Source organism: Acromyrmex echinatior, chromosome 7 (genome assembly GCF_024713525.1).
Source record: "Acromyrmex echinatior isolate Ae372 chromosome 7, ASM2471352v2, whole genome shotgun sequence".
Classification (NCBI taxonomy): domain Eukaryota; kingdom Metazoa; phylum Arthropoda; class Insecta; order Hymenoptera; family Formicidae; genus Acromyrmex; species Acromyrmex echinatior.
Window position 1 is genome coordinate 7440723 of NC_141858.1, and position 26438 is coordinate 7467160.

At 30.0% G+C, this 26438-nt stretch overlaps 1 protein-coding gene across 11 annotated transcripts in view; it reads right to left on the bottom strand.

Moving 5' to 3' along the window:
- Positions 1-26438, bottom strand: part of LOC105153659 (A-type potassium channel modulatory protein DPP6) — a 635032-nt gene that overhangs the window by 249938 nt on the left and 358656 nt on the right. For all 11 annotated transcript variants that reach the window (XM_087408058.1, XM_087408059.1, XM_087408062.1 and 8 more), the window contains one exon: positions 2879-2973. In XM_087408058.1, the coding sequence (XP_087264184.1) occupies positions 2879-2973 (95 nt within the window). The remainder of the gene's footprint in view (positions 1-2878; positions 2974-26438) is intronic.

A 26438-nucleotide genomic window follows, 5' to 3' on the forward strand; every position in this document is an offset into this window, starting at 1 on the left:
TATTTATTACTTATTCATTTTAAATAATCTCTATATGAACTTATATACTAAATACGTAATCATTTGAACTGCGCGCCGAAATGATTTTCAGACTTATAAATTAACGCAATAAACTATATAGTAATATCGCACATTAAATTGATTAGAAATTTAATAATTTGATGCTCAATCTATGTTGACATCCTATTAGAAAGATGTTAATGTGCTGAAAAACTGTAAATAAATTTATTGTGAAAAGTATTACAGTTTTTCATTAACATCTTTCTAATTGGATGCCAGATTGAGCATCAAATTATTAAATTGCTAATCAATTTATTAAATTGCTTATCAATTCAATTTGCGATATTATTATAGTAATTTAATTGCGTTTATAAGTCTGAAAATCATTTCAGCGCGCAGTTCAAATGGCTATATATTTAATATATAAATTTACATAGACATTATTTAATAGCATCTAAGATCTAGCTTTGACCGTAATAATTAAATTCTTACTTATTGTGTCTTCATGTATACAGTTTTAATAAATCATTTATTATTGTTCATTCACACTTATTTATTTTTTTTGTCACTTGGTTAATGCAGATATTGTTCAAAATGTTGGCCTCTTGTAGCAATGCATGCGTAGAATCTTATACGGATACCTCGTGTTGCAGCCAAACACTGATTTGGTCAACGTAATGATTCGCCGATCCGACACTCTTCTGTTTGGAAATCAGGGCGCGTATTCTCATATTATCTTTAAAGCATTATCGTTCAAATCGTACACAAAAACAATAATATTCCACTTTGATAACAATAATATTCCGAAAATTACATTTTGTCTTTTTTTGCGGCTTCCTCCAAAACGAGGAGAAAACGAGCATATCCCTAAAAAATTTTTTTTTCTTAATTTATCAATTTCCCAAAATTTGGCTATTTAAATTCGGGACACCCTATATAAGCCATCAAAATAATTTTACAAAACACTCAAACTGACTGCTAGAATATTTTTTGTTGCATTATGACACGATTACGATAACTGTAGTCCCTCAAAATGAAAGTAATTTTTGGAAGTATTTTTAGCGAGAAATACGAAAAAATAGTAAAAAAACTTCTCTAGTCAACAGATACTAAAATAACTAACAATTACAAACCAAAAGCATCGTCGCTTCACGTAAAAGTCGTATGCCCCGTAGCAGGGGGGAGGTGAGGTGAAAGTCTTAATATAATTTGTAAAGATCAATGTCTTGAATAATCTCCAGAACATTTTAGTCGACAATCATTATTTAAAAAGTTATTATCAAATTGATCATAAAATTGAAATATGATTATCAAATCAAATATTAATTATAGAATTTTTTTGCTCTTATTCCTTTTTAAAAACGCTTTTAAAAATAACTTTTATTTTGAGAGGCCACAGTTATTGTAATCGCCCCAGGATTGTCATTAACACTTAAGTGTTCCATATAATTACTTTTAATGTCCGACAATATTATTTATTACAGATCTATGTCTAACTTTTTGAATATTTTAGCAAAACCATTCTTTTTGTGCATAAAATTGTCTTTTTTTAAATTTGAAATTTAAAGAAACATTTACTACCGTATAATATTTATTACAATACCAAATTTTCAATAAATAAACAGTACAATATTGAATTCAAATAGATTTCAATAACGTAGTTGCAATATATCAAAAGTATATGACAAATAGTTTTGTGTAACGGTATGTTTCGTAAATACATCATTTAGACTTTCCTCCGAGGAGACATTTCGCAATGTTAAATTTTGCTGAGATAGGCATCATATTACAGATGTCGTAATGAATCATTTTACAACAGTAACCAGCTGGATATCTACACGCGTACGAATGAGAATCGTCGACGATAGATTGCATGCGTCAGAATGTGAAAGATAACAAGCAATTACCGTTCCAGTGATCTCTTCGACAGCGCGGCGGTGACGCGGGAGTAACGATGGACGCGTGGTTTGCCCGCTGCATACTCGGCATCAAGCTCGATATTGCACATTACATTACGTCTCTCGTTCCTCTCTGCATCGTGAAATAGTTTCAGCCCCTCTTTCTGATTTCGCCCGTTTCTCTGCTTTCATATTCGATTCGCGGCTTCCGCTTTTACATATACGTATATATACACGCACCTTCGTACCAGGATTAGTAGCCAGGGTGATTTAATTGATTACGCAAGAATATGAATTAGAGCGGGAAAGAAAATTAGGAGAATGGCGGAGGAAGAGATGAAGTAGGGAACACGTATATGGGATATAGTGCTTTCGTTTCATGATATATTTCGATCTGTGATTTCGGAAGTGGGGCGCGATGGTGATGATACAATTAATTCGTATCAACTATTCATATAGCAATTTCTATTTAATCACACGCACGTTAATGCGACAATAATTGTGCATACGTTAACGCATGCGTATGCGCAAAAATGTTTGCGTACACCTTCTAAACTGGCTCGTACTGGAGTACACATTCTACGATAATTGATTACCTCTGATAACACAATTGACACATTTCATATTTCACGTTATTATGCTAATTGTATATTGATGTGTATAATTAACATTGCATATTGTTTTCTTTGTTTAATTAATACCTATAATTAATATGAGTTTTGTTTACGCTTCAGTGTAAATTCAATATAATTTTAATTTAATATCGTTATTGTTTCATTTGTAACTTATGTTAATACTACTGTTATTAGCACAGATAGAAAGAAGAAGATAAGCGGAATATAATAACTCAAGTAAAATAACTGATCATTCTGAGATTCAATAAGTAAAAATTCTCGAACGAGCGCTTCTAAATTTCATGCTAACTTCGAAATCCGCCACGAGAACTTTCATACAACATGTAGAAGTTTAAGAAAACTTACGGGATTGCTGGAGTCCAACAGACTCTTGGATGCGGCCGAGCTGACATTGTAGATCAACAAATTGCCTATCTCGTCACGGTAGAGGATCTCGTCTCCTGCAACAAGAAGATACATCAGCGGAAATTGAATTTTAAATTAATACACCCGCACAACACGTAATATCCTTATCGTACATTTCGCTATTTCGAGGATTGCATTGCATCGCTGTGATTAAATCCATTAAGTATCTTTTTTTGCGCAAAATCTCATTTCATCATGGATTATAATAAAGTTTCCCGCGTGCTTTTACGTTTGTCCCGGAGTATTTAAAAAAACGATCAGTTACAATCCTGCGTTATAAGATTCATGTTTATTTATCAGAATATTGGAATTGTATAATATTGCTGCATTGTTGTGGATTGCGAACAATCACTTTTAAATACGATAAAAGTTATCTGATGTAAACGTGTATCGTAATTGTGCGCACATGCATAACTTTGATTAACAATCTAATAATTACAGGACCACAAAAAAATTTTTGGAGAACAACTTAAATCAGAGTAAGCGTTTTTTATAGATTCTGATATTGAATTTCGATTTGTAAGCCGTTTTGTTCCATCATATCCAATTTGTTAGATAATCAAGAAAAATGATGGAAAAGTCTATCAAAATTAAAACATTTGAGGAAAGAGCAAAAATAAATATGACATCAAAATGTACGGTCGTAGAACTAATTTAAATATATTTTAGTAAGTTTGACAAAGTATGAGAAATAAAAAAATTTTGCTTTACTAATGTTAGATACCCATTATATAGCCTAACGCTTCATAAAATTTTAAAATCGATAAAATACTCTTGTGCAATAAACAGTCAATTGATCTGCATAAATCACGGAAGATTTTTTACGCTCTAAAAATAGTTATTTTAATTGTTACTTTTGGAAGATAAGTTAGATTAAGTTAAGCACAGAGTTGATGAAACACAAAATGTTATCAGCATAAATTTATGCGGTGCGTATAACATATAAGGCTATAGTACTTAAATTGTAAAGTAAAATTTTTGTTTGTTACACTTTGATAAACTGTGCCAAAATATATTAAATCAGTTCTAAGATTACATTTTTTAGATTTACTTCGGCTGTTTTCTTAAATGTTTCAATTTTTATAGATTTTCCTTCATTTTTTTGATTATCTAAAAAACTAGATGTAATAGAACAAAACAATTTACGAATTCGGATGTAGTGAGCAAAATCTGTATAAAACATCTATTCTGGTTTGAGTTGCTCTTCAAAAATTTTGTTGTGGTCTTGTGTAATATAAATAAAAATAATGAGCAGTATAAACAAATATGTTTTTTGTCTTTCTTTATCTTTTGCAAATCTTACAAAAAATCCTTTACTGCTTCAAAGACTTTTTCTAAAAATTTTTGTTTTCCGATAACTACGATTTCTAGAAATAGTCGCAACACTGTTCTCCATTAGACCGTGCAAAGATGGAACTTGTTCGGGAAAGATGATTGATTAATTTGCTTCCACATCGTTCGTCTGCCTTTGTGCACTCTTCCCGCGAGAAAAGGCAGACATGTAGTTTCCTTCAAAAACGATAGAAGCTGAAGGAAGAGATGTAGAAAGAGAAAAAGAAAAAAAGAAGGAGGAAGGCAGAAACGAGTAAATTTCGTAGACAAGAGTTCGTCCTTCTCGAAAATCGATTTTCGCGAATCGACAGTATGTCGTTTCATCAATCTTAGTGAGACTGGCACCGTAAAAATCTTCGGTATAAGAAGCGTTGAGTTAGATCGCGATAGACCATGAATAAGAAATATTTTTATCGTTATCGAGAAGACATAAAAACAGAAAAAGAGATAAGGAAAAAGACAAGAGATAGGAAAGGAAGCAAGAAAAAGCAAAAAAAATAGAAAAAAAAGTATGAAAAATGGTGGTAAATGCACAATGGATAAAAATTGAAGAAAAAAAAAATCGCGAAAATAACTACTCGTGGAAAGTCTTGCAAAACGAAAAAATGGTTCGGAATGTCTCATTACAAATGAGTTCAAATGTAATACGTGATCGTTTATCAAATTTATTCTCTCACATCCCTCTCACTTTTTTCCCCCTCTCGTTTTTCTGACTAAAAATACTTTATTATTTTAATTTTTTTAATGAAAATATTTTATTATTGTATTCGTACACACACAGAAAATCACTTTGTATACGTCCCACATTACACTTTCACAATTTTCACAATTATTTTAATATTTGCTTAAACATGCGAATAAAAATGTAAATTACTGAATTAAAGAAATAAAACAATATTTTACATTCTTCAACGTTATTAATTTGCATATTGCAATATGAACTTCATTCCACTCGGCCATTGATTGTTCGCTCACAAACAAGGAGTGGCATGTATTACAGAACGAATAATCACGACAGACTCAACATAGTAAATTATACCAACATATAGCCCGACACAAAAGCCAGTTTCAACAATTTTTCGCCGACGCATACTTTAATTCTTCAAGAAAATTTTCTTGCATTACTAAACCGACTATATTTTTAGAAAAAGAATTGTTTCATCTTTACGAAACAACTCGTAGCGAACTATCTATCTATAAATTTTTTGTCTCCAAAGTAAATCGGAACAACTGTATTTGTTAAGATTAATTCTTTTAACAAAGAAAAAACAATTGCAAAACAATGAAGGAAATATTGAGGAATGAGATAAAGAGTCGTAAAAAATTCAAATGTATCGGATAATATTTCGAAAAAACATTAATAAAAAATTGATACAATTAACAATAAAAAAGTGCAATTACAAAATAAATGTAATCATATATATTAAATTATTTATTAAAATATAATTATTATATGTTATATATCAAAACTTTTTATGAGTACTAAATTTGAAAAATAATACCTCGTAGATAATAAAAGAGCTTGATTTTATCATCATTTTTTAATGCTAAATTATAATTTTAATAAATTAAAAAATATCTTTAAAAAAAATGTATGTGACGCGCGCGCGCGCGTGTGTGTGTGTGTGTGTGTGTGTGTGTGTGTGTGTGTGTGTGTGTGTGTGAAAAAGATATTGCAGAATTTTATTAAAATATACAAAAATAACATAATTTTAATTCATATTTTAAAAACAATATATAATATATTTAAATGTCTAATATTATGAATGATGTCACGGATGATTTTAATTAAAAAAAAAAGCGTGATGAAATCTCTGATAATTATATATACGTATGCATAAGATTTACACATATTTTCCATTTATAATATTTACTTTGGCTTTATATTTTTCAGTAATTTGAATGTGCGTGAAACATTGATTTTGGCTTTTAAATGTAATTAAATTCAGCTCTGTTTCAAATAACTACACTAAATATTCTATACAGCACACCTATTTTCAATTTCTTGTACAAGGTACTGTGTAAAATAAAATCGCTTTGTTGTTCAATTAAATTAATAATGACGGATTAATAAATGCTGAACGTATAATTCTATTGGTCATTGTGTAGTGCCGTATTAAAATTATAAATGAATTCTGTTTTGCACCAACAGCGCACAATAAATTTTCGTAAATGATTTTACGCCAACGAAAATTGAAAATTTTCGTAATAATTGCAGTGTATTATTATTTCTCAATCAACAAAATCCTCAAAACAGCTCTGTATCTTATTCTATATGTATAAACTAAATATTTTTAATCAGAGCTTACATTTTATTCCTTTTCATTATTAATGTATAAAACGAAAAAATAGATAAACAAATATCATAAACAAATATCACCAATTAGATATTATATCACAACGAATAATTATTCTTCTTAACTTAAAGTTAAAAACAAAAATCGTAAAACTTATAACTTATTTAAATATTAATTAAAATTAAGATTCTTAATAATTCTTAACATTTATAATTAACCTATTTTTTAATTTTTTAAATTAACATGTTTAAATAAAATTATTCATAATTCGAATCGAAAAGTAAAATTCGAATAATAAAATTATTCACAAAATAACGAGAACTAAAAATAATAATTTCTATTGAATTCTTTAACAATCACGATAGAATACTTTTGATTGCGTCATCTTCACATTACTTGTTTCCTGATAAAACAGTGATGTGCGGAAAGTCAGTTACATTTAGGTGAACATAACACCAAAAGTTTAACCGATTTCTCATGGCGGATTACACGTTAACGAGACACCATCGAGAAGACACCATCTTATGCGGGGTTGTATCTCACAATGAGATATTCGCTATTACAACGACGTCCGGGTGGTTGGAATAGACTCGACATCGTCTTTTGGGATTTCGTAGTGACGGCGATGGGCGGGGAGGAACACGACGTTTACGATTTATCACTACTGACTGCGTATATTTCGCAAGAAATAGGCCGAAACGAAAAATGCAAACGAAGCATGAACTTTATAAGTTGACTTCCACGAGCATCAGGCGAAAATATCAGAGCGGTTTAAATTTAAACACTTTTTTTTTAATGGACCGTAGCGTTTAACGCGCTCAGAGTTACTAATTAATTCAATAACTATAAGCGATTTTGAAATTCGCTAAAAAATTTTTTTGCCACTCTTAATGTGATTGATTTACATCAAATATATTAAAGTTTCAGTCAAACATGGTATACGCAACATTTCATTGTAAAAATTCACGTATTAAATTATTAATTTATGAAAATTAATTAAACTAAACATTTATTTATTTGTTAAATTAAACTACTGATTTTAATATTTAACTTTAATTGAATATTTAATTTAATATATACTTTTTAACGATATTTTTCTAACATCACAGATAACAAGATAACACTAATTTACAAAAAAATGTTTTTTTTATTACTTTAAATTAAATATTGCGTTTTTTATAGGTTTTTAAGTGCTGAAAACGATGTCCCAAGTTGAATTTCATTAGCACATTAAGTGTTTAAAATGATTGAGGTATAATATGCAAAAAATGGTTTTTCTGTGTTATTTGATAAAAAGAGTTCTGTGTTTTTTTCATAAAAAGAGTTAACATTGTCTTGAATTGTGACCAGAAATCATGAATGTATTGTTCATTCACTATATAAAATATATTTTTTTTAATTTCAATATCTTACTTTTTAGTCAAGCTATAAAGAATTCAAATATACGAAACTTTTCTAAGATAATAAATTCGCTTGTAATAAGTCTTATAATTTTTAGTTTGTGACTATTGATACATAGTATAATTTATTGATATAGATTTCATTAAATGTATAGGTACGTATGTACATACATTTTGACATCAAACGATGTATTTGTAATCTTTAAAAAAAAAAATAGAAAAACAAATCTCAGTGTACATGTGCAATAGATTCTTTGGCACATAACAATTATCTTTAAATAGGGCTAGCCACATGTGAACGCAACAGATTAAACAAAAAACTAGAATGGTTGGTCTCAAGACGCAATAATGATAACAATAATATTGAAAATGTAAATTACTATTGAGAGTACTCAATAATTTCAACAAATTATAATTTGATAATAAAAGGGCGATAAATAAATAAAGAGTTTACTTTCCAAAAATCAAAAAAATAAAGGATCTTCCGACATATAATATATCAGTGTAAATGTATCGACGACAGATTACTAGAATTTTGAATAACATTACTGAAATCAAAAGCAATTGGTTTGTAAACCTTACACCATTATTCCAGTCGAAGTTCAATCTTTACTACAGCTAGATGAGAGCTTTTGTTTGCCAATGTGTAATGTCATGGCAACCACCATGGAATTTATTAAGAATTTGGAACATAACTTTCAAAAGATCAAAGGCCCTTGTCATTGATCAATTAAGAAATAAAATGATACCGTTTATCAAAAATATTAGAAGAAATAGAACGACCAATAGATGACCAAATAGATGACCAAATTTAGTCTATTTAAAAACGAAAGATTTTGTTAAAAACAATCCGGATATATTATTCACACATGCAGATAAGGGCAATGTGGTGATTGCTATAGACAAGGTTGAATATATATGAGCAAAATAGAAACGATGCTGGAAGATACCGACACGTACACACAGGAGTCACCAAATCCGGTTAATAGAATTATTATATATTATTAATTTGAAGAAGACATTGGGAAAGAGGAAAGACTCGATATGATTAGTGAGACTAATTATAAATTTCTGAATAGGTTGAATCCAATACTACCACATATGTTGTCCCTAAAATTCATAAAGACGGCGCATCATTACGTATCATCATTTCACCAATTATAGGGAGTCCGCTACACAATTTAGTAAGATTCTTACACAAGATCTTGGTTAATAGCTTACCGCCGTCTAATAATACCGTTCGTAATAGTTCTCATCTTATTATCTTATATATAAAAATCTCAGATAGAAATGAAACTCTACTCGCTTGATGTGATTTCTCTCTTCACTAATGTACATTTAGTGATTGCATGATGGTATTAATAGCAGATGGCATCTTATTCAAAATGATACGTGTTTGACTAAAACAGAGTTCATTAACGCAATAAAAATAGTTTTGAACTGAATAGTTTGAAACATTTTTTACATTCAATGACAAGATTTATAAGACAAACATTTGGAGTTCCAATGAGGTCACTTTTATTTCCAATAGTCGCAGATACATACAAGACTTGGAACTGACTTCTTTTAACAAATTGATATTTGAAAATTGATTATTTACCATTTTATGTACGATATGTTGACGATATTGTTCTCGCAAAGAGACATTGGCAAAAAGCATTAATGAATTATGTAAATATTTAACAATTACCATCCGATTAAAATTCACGCTGGAGGGCAGTGATAGACTAAATTTTTTGGACGTAACATTAATAAAAAAAGAACTCGAACTTTATCTATGACTGATATCAGAAGCCAATATCATCTGGACAGTATCTTAATTATTTATCACAACACCTCTTGTGTCAGAAAATCAATATTATTATAGGTCTAATAGATAGGGTTCACTTTCTATCACTTCCTTCATTCCATATAAAGAATTTTGAAAATGTTATTAAAATTTTACAGAACAGTTATTCTTTAAAACTAATTTTTTTCATCAAAAAAAGCCAGAAATACACCAGAAATTTGATATTTGAAAATGATGTAGTTCAAACCATAAACTTAAACAGAATGATAAATGAACTTATTTTACGGCGGGCATATTCGGATAGAATAAAAAATTTCTTAAAAAAACATGCCACTAACATGGTCTACAGGAGAATCATTAAATTGTGTAGTTTTATAAAAGTCCACAAGGATAAGCTTCCCCTGATAAAACACTGTAGAATATAAAATTAATTGTAAAGACTGCGATGCCACATGGGATCCTGCCAAACAAGCAGGATGCTAAAATCTCGAATTAGTGAATACAAAAACCACATCAATTGAAACATCACACAGCGTTCGGTTTATTACAGATCATCGATTAGAGTATTCTCATGAAGGGGCGTCGACATTTGAAATTTTTCATGGAATTCCACACTTGGAAATCCGAAAAATATAAAAATTATTTTTTGATGAAATAATAATAATTTATTATTTAATATTTTATTAAAAATAAAAGTTGATTAAACTATATATTGTATAAAAAAATTTCATATTTACAACTCGATCGACGGTTGTCTCTTTCACGACCATTGTTGATCAGTATTTTATTAGTATCCAGATGTAGCGCTTCGACAAGACAAAAACATTGCATTATTGCAATAATATAAAACCAATTTTGACAGGAGCAAATTAAAACTACATCGAATGATATTTTCTAATATGTAGTGATGTCAGGAAAATCTAAATCTGTAATTTAAAAGATGCCGTTAATTTTTTTAAAGAAAATATAGCCATTAGAGAAATTGTGTTAGAATATACAAAAATGATAAAATTCTTGGCTACAATATCAGTAACATTCTGTACTGCGGAAAGATTATGAATATTACAGGGTATTTGGAAAATAATGATAAATCTTTCGCATAAGGGCAGAATAGACTAACTGAGAAGAAAAATCCTCATTTTGAAATTTTTGCAATAGTTGACAAGATATTAATTGCTAAACATTGCCGAAAATTGATCTTCAATAATTTTTTACTCAAATACTATCAACTTTATAGAAAAATTGCTAAAGACAAAAATTATTTATTTTCTTCTCATAGAGATCTAGGAATTTTTTTAAGAATTTTTTCAGAATTTTTTAGTACCGTTTAGTTTTCTCAAGTTGTTAGAAATGAGAAAATGTTGTACTAAAAAGTTGATAAAAAATTCTAAAAAAATTCGTAGAGTTCTATAAAAAGAAAATGAATTTTTGTCTCTAGCAATTTTTTTGTAAAGTTGATAGTATTTGAGTAAAAAATTATTGAAGACCAATTTTCGGCAATGTTTAGCAATTAATATCTTGTTAAAGATTCTAACTAAATTGCAAAATGGTAGAAGACTTTTCTTCTCAGTTTAGTCCATTCTACTCTTATGCGAAAGATTTATCATTATTTTCCAAACATCTGTATATATATATATAATATATATATATATATATATTTATTAATTTCTTTTAGCTACTCTTATACAAACATTAACAGTATTCAATGACGTATATATATATATATATATATATATATATGAAGTTTAATATATTATATATACATATATATATATATATATATATATATAAAATATATACAGACTGAATATATGCAATAATATGCACATAATCAAAATGTTGCAAAAATGAAAGTAATATTTAAATGTAATCATGTCGTGTATGCGCATCTCAGATCCGACCAGGAAGTTTTTTTTATTACTCCTGTGTTATTGAAGGCTTTAGTCCGTCCCAATCCGTTACTCCACACTTGCAAAATCCTAAATCGACGCCCCTGCTCATGAATTTGATTAGGACAACATATGCCTCATCTTAGATGAGAAAAAAGTATTAAACAAAAGACTCATCTCAAAAACGACTTTTATCAAAGAACAAATTAATGGATTAAACCTACAGAATAACACTAAACTATTGGACAAAGCATATGACAATTTGGTTATATTTGAGTATATTCCTCTCTCAATGTTTTCTATAATTTATGATTATATAATTTATATTTTCGTATTGAGTGTCTTTTATTATTGTCTAGTCAGATGAGACTCAACGCTCGATATATTAACTTGAAACGTACCAATCATGTAAGTTAAGAATTAAAGTTTGATTATTATTTTATTATATTATGTAACGATGTGATAATTTGCTGTACAATGTGCCAGGAAGTGTAATGCTATCGTTGTCACATCACTATATCTTAGCTGACTAATTATAATTATTGCGAACATTTGATAAGGATCCGAAATTGGATTAAACATTTCGAAATTAATCTAAATAAATCAAATTTCACACCGACAACCTGTATTGGCTCTAATCAACATTAATTTATTGTATTGATTTATTTCATTAGAGGCTTAAAACTTATTATATAATAAGTAAAGAAGAAAGATAAGAAGGATAAAATAAGATATTAAAATTTAAAAACATATTTCATAAGAAATAAATAATATATCCATGACTTTTAATCGAAATTTCAAGATTCTTTACAAAAAATGCCAAATATCGTTAAAAAAAAGTCATTTTTTAGACATTAATTCTCAATTATCTTAGGAACCTGACATGCTAAAATTTTTTTATTTGCGGCATCATTTTCAGCATTCAAAAATCTATAAAAAATGCCTTGTTCAGTTCAAAGTTATTTTTTACTATAAATTATACCAAATAGCTCATTAAAATATAAAATATAGGCATTTTCGCATTTAAGCTAAGCAATAATTGCAAGAAATATCTAAACATTTTTTAATTAAACTCATAAGCTATTTCTACAAATGTAAATTAATGTTTCTGGCGGTTGCAATTAGAATTCATCCAGAGTAGACGGTAAATCATCATTAAAATCCGACGGTCGTAAATAAATTTGCACGTAACAATGCTCATTTAATTAATATCCAGAAGCGAATTATTTCTTTTAATGTCGACATCATTACGCAATGATTAATGATGCATATTACTCCCGCGTCGATTAAACCAACAACAGACAGAAATAAATTTTACACCTGGCTTGCTGGTCCCATATGCGTCGGCCTATTTCCCGCGTCTACGAATACGTACATATGTGTATTGTTGAAATATGTTTTGTAATGACACGTGTGCACGCGCGCGAACGGCAGTGTGTACATCTGGCCCATTGGTGCGTGAAATCTGGCACGGCTGGGATGAAAATGGATATCCATGGAAATGTACAACACGTTCGTTGCACAAGTGGATTGCAACGTACACGTCATTTACACGAACGTTCCAGAAAGGTGCGATCATTAAAGGGTCACGTCGCATTCGCGACATCAGCAAAGAATGTTATCGATAACATTCATTGACAATACAAGTGTAAATATTCTTATTTCGTTCATGATTGTAAAAAAAATTATCAAAAATATCAATTTCTACAGAATTGCTTGAAAGGGAATGAATTTTCTATTACAATTTCTATCACAATTACGAGTATTCGCGTGCAAGATGTCAAATTAGTTACGTGAATTTGAATTCAAACATGCATCGAAGAAAGAATATGTACCATATTTTTCTCATTATCAAAAAAAATAATCGTCGTTGCTTTATAATAATGTTTGCTGAACGCGAAATGACGAGCGATACGTTGCAAATTGGGTCGCAAATTGGGTACTTAAATTGGTTATAACCAATACGTAAAATTCACATTAATCCGATCCGTGCTATTTTCTGAACCGCACTTGAAAAATCTCGCGCTGTAACTTTGTCCACGACAGTTGCTGACCGCAGTTGTTGTACTTCGCTGTGGAAAGAATTGGGTTCACTTCTCTGTCATGCAGAAGTATTGCTCCAACTGTAATGTTTGTAACAACCGCACATTATGTGTTTTCGGACAGTAAAGAGGAAATATAGAAAGTGGAACTATCAAAGTTTAGATGCGAGAATGCTATACTAAAAAGTGTCGCATTTCGGCGGTAAATCTCTCGGCGCGGCGGGAGATCTTTTTTCATAAATATACAAATACGTATTTTATAACAAGTAAAATATAAAAATTTAATTAAGCTTTCTTTTCTATTTCCCAGATTTTTATATAAAATGTCATTTAAATTTTTAGCGATATACTTAGATTTTTTATTTGATATATACTATTTCTTCTAAAGAAATAAACTTCGCCATTAAAATAAATTAATTACATCACATCTTGTTCGCAAGAGAAATAATCGAGGAAATTATCTAGAATCATTACTTGCAATAATGATTCTGAACGAGAAAAGATTAAATTAAGATACTGAAAGAGCTAAACTTTTCTCAGAACGACAATAAATCTCGGTTAGATTCTAACGGGGAGTGGCTTAACTTTTGTTCGAAAAGTTTCCGATTAACTTCTGTATCACATGTCAAAATTTCCCACCGTTGTTATATAATCTTAAAAACGAAACGAAGTGTCGGTCGAAGATACAAGAAATAAAACTTGAACCAGGAAACCCGTATGTAAACATTATGACATTGATACGTGCCACGATATGATAGATGTGATCAGAGAAATGTGGTCTTGAAAAAATAACAGAACTCACGAAAATATTGTAATGTTTAAGAGAAAAAGCTTCATGAAACAATAATTAAACTATAATTAAAAAATAACAACTTCCAGAAAAGAAAGTTGAAAGAGATCCAAGTATATCTATTTGAGTTCTTTTGAATGGTGCGTCAATATTATAAGACTTCAGAGAAGATTTTTCTTTCCAAAAGGCTTTTTCCTCCTATAATATTACAAACATTATAAATCCGATATGAATTGTTTACCTCTTGCTTACAAGTAACTCATTGTCAGTAAAAATAGTTCTTGTTCCTTATTTACTCCGAAACGCTCACAGTTCGATTTTTCATAAGGTTGTTCCATACAAAGAACGAGTTTACTAAAGTCTAAAAATTTAGACAGATCTGAAAATAATTTTATTGGACAAAATAATTACATAGGAATTTCAGGATGAGCAATGCTACGAAAAATTTTAATTAAATTTTTTCTAGTAATCAATTTGAGCGTTTCTATAATTCTGTTGATGGTCCAAAATGAGACTTCTAAATCTGTATCCATCTAAATTTTTAGATATTTCAACAAACCTGTCCTTTCTTTATTAATATTTTGAATACATATTTAGCCGCTAAAATGTATAAGTTGCTTGATTTACGATTATTTTAATTATTTGAAATTATTTCGTATATAAAAAATGTGCAGAAATATGAAATATTTTTTTTTTAATTAATTAAAAAGTACAAAATAACAACAAAATAGAATCACATTGACAAATTCTTGATAAATATTTAGCATTAAACGTTCTGCTAGAATTGCAATTATATTTCAAATTAAATTCAAATTATAATATATTAAAGTTAATTATATAATACGATATATATGATACAATATATAAAATTTACATAGAGAATTACTGAGAAAAAAAGAACAGCAAGGAACTCATTGTTACAAAATACAGAAAATAATCCAAAAAAAAAAAGAAAGACTATGCTTCTTCTTTCAATTAAAATTTCTAATTTAGAAGAGAGTTGCCGAATGCGTACTTAATCTATTTTTTATTATATTTTCCATTCGGCACCGTTTTATACGCAAATAAACATCAAAAATTGTAGCTTGAGATTTCGGACGCTTGTTATTACATATTTAACTTTTCACCAATAATAAATTAATTTGTTATAAGTCTTTTTGTAACATGCTACAAAAGATACGATTTAAGCAACCGGTCGCTTAAATCGTATTTCTTTTGAAAGCATTGAATTTATGAATAAAAATAATTGAATAAAAGATTAATAAAAGAAATCATATCAACTAATACCTAATAATTAATTAATATCTAATTTTAATAATTATTGAAGAAAATCAAGTATTTTATAATTGAGAAGATAGGCGCCGAATAAAAGCTTAATTACAAAATCTGTCTTGATTTTATAATAAAAATTAAAATAATTTGCTACTTTTTTATTATACACAAATGAATAGAGAATAAAATGAATTTGTGTAATATTTTTAAGAAGTTACATGTTACAATATTTCTTTTACGATCAATATTATATAAAAAAGCTAATCTCCGGAAAAAGGGCCTAAATAGAATTCTTTATTCCGCCCATTCCTTCAATTATTAAATAATAATAATAAAAAGACAATTGACATTAAAATAAAATTGGCTCAAATAGATATATTTTTGCACTTGACATTTATATTGATATCACAATTACTAGTTTTCTTACCAATTATCAATCTTATCTTATGATGGTACGATTTAGGAAACTTGATGGATTTTGTAAAAATATCGATTTAATCTTTATAATGGTTGCAAATATGTATTATATATTTAGTGAATATAAAATAATGTACAATAAATCTTCTTTTACAAAAATACAAAAATTTATAATAAAATTAAATGATTATGTTGTTATCAGCAACAGGATCCCGTTTGCCTATGAATCGATTGCTTACAAATACTTTTACGCACAGATGAGAATTTCAGGAACGAATTTACATTTGCCTACAGCTCGATTGCCTACATGTATTCTCTGCTTTAAAAAAAAACAAATTCTGTTTTAAAATACAAATTTTGCTTTAAAAATATAAATTCTCTGTTTTAAAACAAATTCTCTGCTGTAAAACACAAATTCTCTGCTTTAAAAATACAAATTATTTTCTTACTTAACTTAATCTTAATTTTATATTTGTGCGCAAAAGTGCTTGTAAGCAATAATATATGTAGGCGAGTATATAATAATTTCATCTCTAAAATTTTTATTTGTGCGCAAAAGTGCTTATAGGTAGTCAAGCTGTAAGCAATAATTCATGTAGGCAATAATACATGTAAGCAAATATGAATTCGTTTCTGAAATTTTTATTTGTGCGCGAAAGTGCATATAAGCAATCGAGTAGTAGGCAATAATGTTTATGCGTAAACGAATTATCGACAAAAGTGATGTAAGCAAATGATGCTGTAGGCTATTGATTTGTAGGCAAAAGGAACAATCTCGTTATCAACTACATAAGTTGATTAAAAATTAATATCAGATATTTGATTTTTTAAAACATTGCTAACATCTATAAAACAAGAAATATAGATTATTATATTTTTGTCTGTATTATTAATTTCTCATTTATTTTATATTATTATTGCCTGTATTAAGTAATAATATAAAATATTGATACGAAAGATTTAAGCGATCAGTACGTGTTTGGCAACTCTCCTCTATATTTATAATCTAATATTGCTAGATATAATTCTAGATTATAATTTCTATTTTATCTTTAATAAAAATATAAAAGATATATCTATAATCGCGATATTTTCTTCAAAATATGATGATCATAAGAGACAGTGGCACTACTGCTTTATTAACGAAAAGAAGAAATATAGAAAATCTTATAGAAAATCTTAATGCTTAACGAAACGAGCTTCTGCGTAAAAAAACGACAATGTGGTGTAGTCTAGCAATGGTCAATAAAAGAAAAAGAAGGCAAAAGATATCGGAGCAATGAGTGGCTGACATATGTCAAACTCGCCCAATGGGACCTGTTACGGAAAGATAACAATGATCCAGGCCACGTAGCGCATCACTTCGCCGGTTGTTTCGCGTGTGATGACAACACTTTCCCTGATGGTTATAGTCATCTCGACGAATCGCAGGCGCGCGTATGATACCAGGAGTTATCCCGCGGGTGCCACAGTCAACAATATGGTGTACCAATATCATGAGAACACTGGAAATCATAGACAAATTCCATCCAACATGCTAGTGCGCAGCATCCAATATCTATTGTCTTTGGCGTGCTCGGCGAACCACACGAATTGCGCGTCAAAATTGGCAACGAACGCGATACAAGTGTATATTACGGCTATCAGAAGTTGGTATACCACACTTCTAGCGAGGATATGTAAATTGTAGAAATCATAAATAGGAGATGAGATGGCAATGACTACTTCTTTTGCCCAAGCATGGAGAAAAACCATAAATAGGAGATGAGATGGCTGCGAATTCCTCTTTTTCTCTAAGCCACAGAGAAACACCAAGAATGGTTTCGGAATACATTAACACCTCATTATTATTTAATTAATTAATTAATTTAAATTCTAATCCTCTGTTCATTTCTGATACGCTCTTAATGATTCACAATAGACTTTTAACAATCTTTTTAATAAGAATTGTATTAAGATTTGATAAATCTATTAAATTTTTATACAGATATGTATTAAAAAAAGAATATATACATATATAAATATATATATATATATATATATATATATGTACATATATATAGAAGACTTCCCATAAATCCTGAAATTTATACCAGGTGAAATTAATACCGAGAAGAATATTTCAAACGGATTTAAAAATAAAAATTTATCAAAATGAATATATGAAATTAGCGAATAGTAGGAGATTAGTGAGTTATAGGCATAGGACAGTCTTTTCAATTTTTGAATCGTGAATATTCCATATGAATACACTATGAAGCATCTTTTTAACTTTTTTTTATACATATAAATATGTAAATATGAAGAAAAATTTAAAAAATGCCGTTTTATAAATAGGACAGTGAAAAGAAATGGATTAATAATATAATTTTAATTGCATTTTAATTGTCAGACGATCACGCTGTGTAATAATAATGCAGTTTTGAGTACGATGACGTATACGTAAAATAAAATTGACTATGCAAAGTATTTGAAACAAAACATTTAAAAGCTATAAAAAATAATGCGTAATTAAATTCCCTATAATAAAAAATATCAATTTCCAATTTTTTAAAAATGTATGAATATAAAGAGAAAAGTACGGGGAAATTAGGACAATTTAACACCCAGAATGTAAATTTCTAACGGCGTTTTTCTTGATTATCCTTTTTTTTATTTAGTTGCTTACGTAATAATAATTAAAGATAAACGCAACACGCGATTATTATGAATAATGCATTCCGAATAATTCTCTTAGATAAGATTCTGATCGTGAGTGGTATAATTCAAGTCTCAGAATCTGGCATGTCTACCCGATCGATCAATACTTCGAAACTTTAACACTGGAATGCAGAATCCGTTCTACATACATTTGTATGTGCGCCCTTTGTCCTCTCTTCCCAGTGGTTCTATTTGCTACACATTTCCCCGTTACTCACAAGAATTTCACGCCAAGAATACGCTGATGCTCGCATTCATTCAAGCGAAATGGATATAGAATTTACATTTAAAGTAGTAACCGGGTGTGATACCAACTCACCGTATGCATCCCCGAACAAGTTTCACGATTGCATTTTGCTTTCCAGTTCGTTTATTTGAGCTTATTCACTGCGTATCTAATTTCCAAATAATTTGATTTCTTACTGATGTATCGCGTTTCGCATTCAGGTTAATAAAAAAATCCTTTCAATCGCAAAAAGAAAATCTGAGATATCGAAGAACGTTTCGGAAAAGCGAAAAATACAGCTTTCTAGGAAATAAATGAGACAGTGATCGAATCAGCGGACAGTGAAATAATATTAAATATACGGTTTGCAATCTAATATCGGAGTGAACTTCCAAATCGTATTTCAGCAGTGCCGCATGAGATGCTAGAAAGTATGAGAAAGCAGACTGAAGTGAAAACCGTTGCTCGTTAATGAGCATCTCGCACGACATGACTTTGCTTTTCCACTATTAAATAATCTACTTGTACCGTATTACACCATAATCTACATTTGCCTTGAGACGACTCCATTGGAAATAACTTCACTATTTTGGAATTTGCAAGTGAAATTGTTGGAAAATAAATTTGAAATTAATTAAATCATGACAAGTAATTCGAAACAACTTTCTATTTTAATATATGGTAGAAGACAATTTCCAGTAATATCCAAACTCATTTCTTACATTAAGAAAATTGCAAATTCATTTTATAACATGAAAATAGTTAAATTTTTAAATATTTTTCTAAACTTATAGGAAGTATTTCCCAATTCTAAGAAAATAAGAAGTGTTTTTCATTCATAATACTTAGCTGTCTTATTTTCATGTTAATAACTCTATGTGAATTATAATGCGTTTGAAAGCTATGATACTCTAAAAGTGAGTTTGAAAAATTAAATTATGATTCTGTACTAATTTTATAATACTTCTAATATTTGCCATATAAGAAATATTAACGCGTTTAAACTCTAGACTCGAAATGAGGTACTACAATAAAAGATTTTTTTTTTTTTATAGAACATGTCAAAATACTCCATAACATTTTAATTCCAGAGTTCTTTCTTAAAAAATACATTATAAAAATTCGCACTTACGTAAAATATATTTCTTTCTTGACATTTTAACGTCTATTTCTACCAATGTAGATTAGCTTTAATCTCGATTTAACTTTATTTTTCATTTTTCTCTAATTCTTAAAACTTCAGAAATTAAGGTTAATAATCTGTATTAAAACAAGACATAAATATGACAATGCATTAGAGAAAAAATTAATAAATATTAACAACACGACAATCAGTATTGTTATATTATACGAAGGCAAGTCAATAAGTTTTTAGAAAAACATAGTAAAACACATTTTTTTAATCGATTCATTTTTATTTCAACATAATCTCCTTTCAGTTCGATACACTTGATCCAACGATTTTCCAACTTTTTCAAGTCGTCCGAATAATATGATTTGTCCAACTCTTCAAAATAAGCTTCTATTTCGGCAATAAGCTGGTGATGAATCTCTCTGGTGATGAATCTCTTTCTTCCGAGTCATTTCTTCAGGTTTGGAATCAGGAAGTCGCAGAGGGCTAAATCTGGCGAATATGCTGGATGGAGAAGCAATTCGTAGCGGAATTCGTTGAATTTGGCACCATCGGTGCCGGGCACGTGTGAACCTGTGCATTGTTTTGATGGAAGAGCACTTTCTTCTTGGTCAAATGGGGACGTTTTTTCTTTAAAATGTTGAAACGGTCCAATAAGACTGCATAGTAATCGCCATTGAGCGTTTGCTTCGACGGAAGGTAATCGATATGAATTATACCGCGTGCATCCCAAAAAACTGGCCATCACCTTTCCGGTCGACTTTATGATCTTCGCCTTCTTCGGAGCTGGTTCACTCGGTGAAGTTCATTGTTTTGGCTGTTCCTTCGTCTCGGGCATGAATGGATCCATGTTTCGTCCACAATAATGAATCGACGCAGAAATTCATCTGGATTACGTTGAAACATCTCCAAACATTGTTTTGAAATCATTACACGGTCGCGTTTATGGTCCACAGTGAGCAAACGCGGCACCTATCTTGCCGATAGCTTTTTCATATCCAATTGTTCGTGCAAAATTGAAATCACTGTGCCATGTGATATGCTTGTGGCCTCAACAAGCTCGCGTACTTTCACTCGTCGATCAGTCAAAACAATATCGTGGACTTTATCGATGATTTCTGACGTAGCAGCCTCAATTGACGTCCCGAACGAAGTGCATCACATGTGGATGTATACAACCACGTTTAAATTCATTCATCTAGTTGTATACAGTCGCAAACGCTGGTGCAGATGTGCTATGAACATTATCCAATTCAGCTTTGATTTCTTTCGGCGTTAAATCTTTCATATGTTGATGTTTGATCACTGCACAAAACTCGTTTTTTTCCATTTTGCAAAAAATACAAATATTGTTAATTTAATCGTCTACAGAAATGAAACTACGCGAAATCCACGTGAATTCCATTCAAAATTTGACAGTAATCAGCTAAAAGATGCTACTTGTCAAAAAAGTAATGTGATATGACACTGCGAGTGCCCTCTGACAGATTTTCTAATAACTTATTGCTCTCGTATTACTCTGCGAGGTATGGTAATTTGTACCTCAATTTATACTAAGTACTTATTAGCAAGAGACTTGATCGCCGTTAAATAATACATTTAACAATTGCATTTGTGTAATTCAATGGTAATAAACGCATCGCGTTCTGATGTAACTGATTGTCATGCGTGCAATTAATAATTACTTACAGACATCTATGAAACTCGTGCAACTCGCACATGCGCGCGTATAATCAATTTAACAATATATAATACATCGTGATTGAACTTCACCTCTCATTCTCGTAATTCACCGGTGTATTTATATAAATATGCCGGTCTCACTGGAGCGACATAATGTTTCCTCGTTGTTGCGAATTAATAATTCCCGATGTTGTCTCGATGTGCAGACCATTTATGTAAAGCGCGATAAATAGTTGGCTGTCGATGTAATAATGAACGGACCGCAATACGATCCGCTAATTATTTCAATCGAATTAATGCAACACTACAATGCGCTTTTATCCGGCTAACGATACCACATCCATTTAATATAGCACAACATTCGTCGTTCATCTTCCATACTCTTTTTACGCAGCTTTTATCAATACTTACTGTGCGCACTGGTGTACGCACAAAAGCACACACATGCGCCTACGTACTGTAAAAATGATCCGCTCATCCGTTTTTCGTACGCGCGAACTACGGCTGGCTTTTAATTACTTTTAATTTACTTTATCGGTTCCTATCCGCTCTATCTAACCGCGTTCTTTTTACCGGTCGTGCCTGTGGTTTCTCGCATATCGAATTTCTATTTCACCCGTACCTTTCTCCAATCCTTTGCCTGAATACTTCCGTTCACGTTCATTGTTGGAATTTCGTCCTGATATTATACGACTACGCGTACTGTCATAATAGCACCAACCACTCTGTGCATTAATAATATAATGTATAAATAGCTGTGCAAGAATATATTAATTAAAATTTCAGCATTGTAAAAATATTTAATGAATGAACGCAAGAATTAAGAAAATCTAATTGTCGTCCGTTAATATTTGGAACATGGATTCTTCTTAAAATTATTATCCCTCCCCCCTCCCTCCCCCCAGATATTATCTACGAATACATTATTATGAAATAAAGTCATTTCCCCTAAATTTCACTCCGTAAACAATGTTCCGTTCTCTATTAATGGATATGGTGACATTTTGTGAAATAAGTGTCTTTCGCATAGACGTAATAATAATCTATGAAAGAAAAATGCATTTCTCTCTCTCCCTCGAGAATGTTTACTTTCGCCGCGATCATCGCGAAAAGACAATGAACTCGAAACGACCAGAAAGTTACGGCGTCGGTCTGTAACGCGCTTTCTACAATATATTTGCGAAAAAATGGCACCTAGTCGTGCCTTTACGGAAGTCTCGTATTCCGTTCTACGACCACAGAATCTTCTTACGAGCTTTCGGCAGGCGATATATAAATCTCTGTGCAATGTGCCAATCTATTCACATACGTTTATTCTCAATCTCTCTCGGCTATCAATTAATATTTACATGCAAATTATAGAGGATCTGGAAATGAAGGCAGTGATAACGAATGCGATGCAACTGCACATAGAAATGCTGTGTATCTTCGTTAATTCTGTATATCGCAAATGAATACTGCGATTCGATATGTCTTATCAAGAACGCTTATCCTAACTTTTACATCATTTTTAGAGAATTTTGCATAATTTACTGAAACTTTTCCGCCACGTAAGAAACTTTAAAACATAATTTGAAAATTTCTGCGAAGAAAAGAACTCTTTAGAGACAATAAAGGTGTTCTGGTAAAACTTATAATTGTATGAAAATTAAATAAATCATATAATTGAAAAATCGAATAAACGTGTTACTTGGATAAGATGTGAAAAGAACGATTTTAATGAAATATTTAAAAGTTTTGCTAGATACAGGTCTAAAAAATTATTTTGTTGTAATAATTATATACGACGTTCAAGCTAAGAATAGAGCTAGATATAGTTACTAGAATATCAAAGCTTATCATGCTTGAGTTTTCTACAGAATTATTTTAATAGTGCAACAAAATTATTTTCGAATTTATAATCTACCTAAATTTTTAATTCATCTAACAATAAGTTATTCTTTCCATATAGTACCTATCCGTGTTATATTACTTGGCCTTGTATCTTGTATTAATAACAAATATTGTAAGTTAAGCACCCTTCACAAATCAATGCAAAGTAAACATTGATTTAGGTTGATAATAAATCCAAATTAATCTAAATTCAAGAACTAAATATGAACTCCCAAAATTCAAAAAATATTAGGAAAATAGGGCAATTGAGAGTACGCACAGTACTTGGTGGGCAAAAAAATTCAACTTGGGAACTCGGCTGTTATGCATGAATGTAAGAAATTTCTAATTTTTTAATTATTTGTATATCACTCAGGATTGTCTCAAATGTAACCGAAACGTTCGAGTCTTGAAGCAAGCTGAATATACAATAGTTATATTTAATTTTTGTTAATTGCATGTTGAATTTTTTTTTTGCGCATCAAGTACCATGTTGTGCTCTCATTTGCTCTATTTTCCTAATATTTTTCCGAATTAATCTTATTGATTGATATATTAATGAAATTAATAAGAATTGCAAGAATATCAAAATGTTAAAGTCTCGAAGAAAGGAAAACTATTAAATGTATAATTAAATCAAGTTTGTAATAATTTACAATTTTAAAGGAGAGAAACAATTATAGTGCGTCGAAGATATATCTTTATCTTTCGAAAGTAGTAGAGCTCGTTATATGGTAAGACAACTTCAAGTAACAAGTCAGACGGTACTACAGAAACGCAGTGTGACTATACCATATATTGTTTTTATATTAAATATGTGACCTAATTTCTACACAAACTTTATTGACATTCTATTCTGTGAATAACTTTATATAAATTTATAATAAAAATATGAATTTGGATCTAACAAAAATAATAGTTCATAAACAAAAATTCATGAAATAATAAATTCAACATTATCAAGTATTTGATGTGTTTCTTAAATCATAATATTTACTTGCAACTTGTATGTAAAATATCCTGTATAAAATCTAAAATAAAGAAAATTGACTTAATTTCCTACTTAACCTTCATAAGATGGAAAGTTAGTATAATGACGCTAAAACAGTCATATTTTGAGATAAAAAACATAATAAATTATGACAAATCTTACTTAAAAAAAAAACTATAATTTGTTAAAAATAGACCTTCACATCCTCTAAAATTTAACGTTATTCTTACTTAGTCTATTATGACTTACCAGCTATTTTTTCGTCATTGTACTTTTATTTTGATAAATGTACAAGAATTTCATATGTAATTAAGATTTCCAGAAAAGAAAATACATGCCCAATTGCAGAAAGTAAATCCTCAGTCTGCTTCTCAAGAACTAGTTTTGTTTTTGGCTTTGCAATGTCTGTCTAGCGACTGACATAACGCGTGGCTGCGTCAGAGCCGGACACTTTTGATTTGTTCGCCACTTTAGCGTCTCGTTAAAGTTTCTTTCAAAAGCGAGAATGGCTTGATTCCAAGAGAGCATATCGAGTCTTGCCTGTTGCGGTTCGAGCGATCTGGCATTTTCGCGTTCCTGCTAGAGCGAGGTTGGAATTCGCGCAACTTTGTGCACTGAACCGGAAGTTGTGCTGACGCGACGACAAAAATTCCCCGGATTATTACCCTCTGCCATCCAGTCAGTTATTTCATTGCTAAAACTCAATACTGAAATATCTGAAAAATATAATTTCGCGATATCTATTCTCGAAAATGTCTTTATCAAGAATATTCTCATAGTACTCTGTTCAATAAAAGCATGAATGACATAACTTTCAGCATATCATTCATGTGTTATCGCGATCCATCAAATTATCAACGGTATTTGTTGTTTGATATCACTTTTTCTATTTGTTTACAAATGTTATAAACCTTAACAGCTGTTTCATATACGACATTTTTCGATCCTTTCGAGTACAGTCGAACCTCTGTAAAATTAACCTCCGTTTTTGTTTTAAGCTCCGCAAAAGTTGTGACTTAATCTCCTATATAGTAATCAAGCACATATGCTAGCACATGCGCCTTGTTTACATGGAGGTCGGTCCCGACAACTTATTTTTATAGAGATTCGACTGTACGTGCAAAAGAAAACAGCTTCAATCTTTTAATGATAATTGTAACACTTATCGTTAAATCAGTGGTTTTTTATAATAAAATCGAACAATAACTAAGATTCTGTGTACAATGTGTCGTAGAAAAAGAATACTTCTATCTGCTCGTTCAAAAAATTTTTGATGTAGCGATTCCCAAATAAAATTTTACTCGGTCATAATCATACTCTTGTTATAAGACTATGTTGTAAAATTGATAGAAGTATGTCTCAAAAATGTCGACAATAATTGACAATAACGGTAAAATTGGATTGGATCACTTATTAAAAGCGTTATATTATAATACTGATATTGTGTATTACATATATAATTTTTTTATTTTTTTACAATAATAGTTTAGCAATCATATAAATCATATTTTATTAATCATATTGTAATTTAGAATACAAATGACTCGACATATATTTTTAATCATTTTTATATTATTTTTTTACTTCTTTATATTTTATTTATAAATTGTAGAAATAAAAAAAATTTGCAGATTTTTAAGATAAAATATTTTTGAAGACTTACGAAAA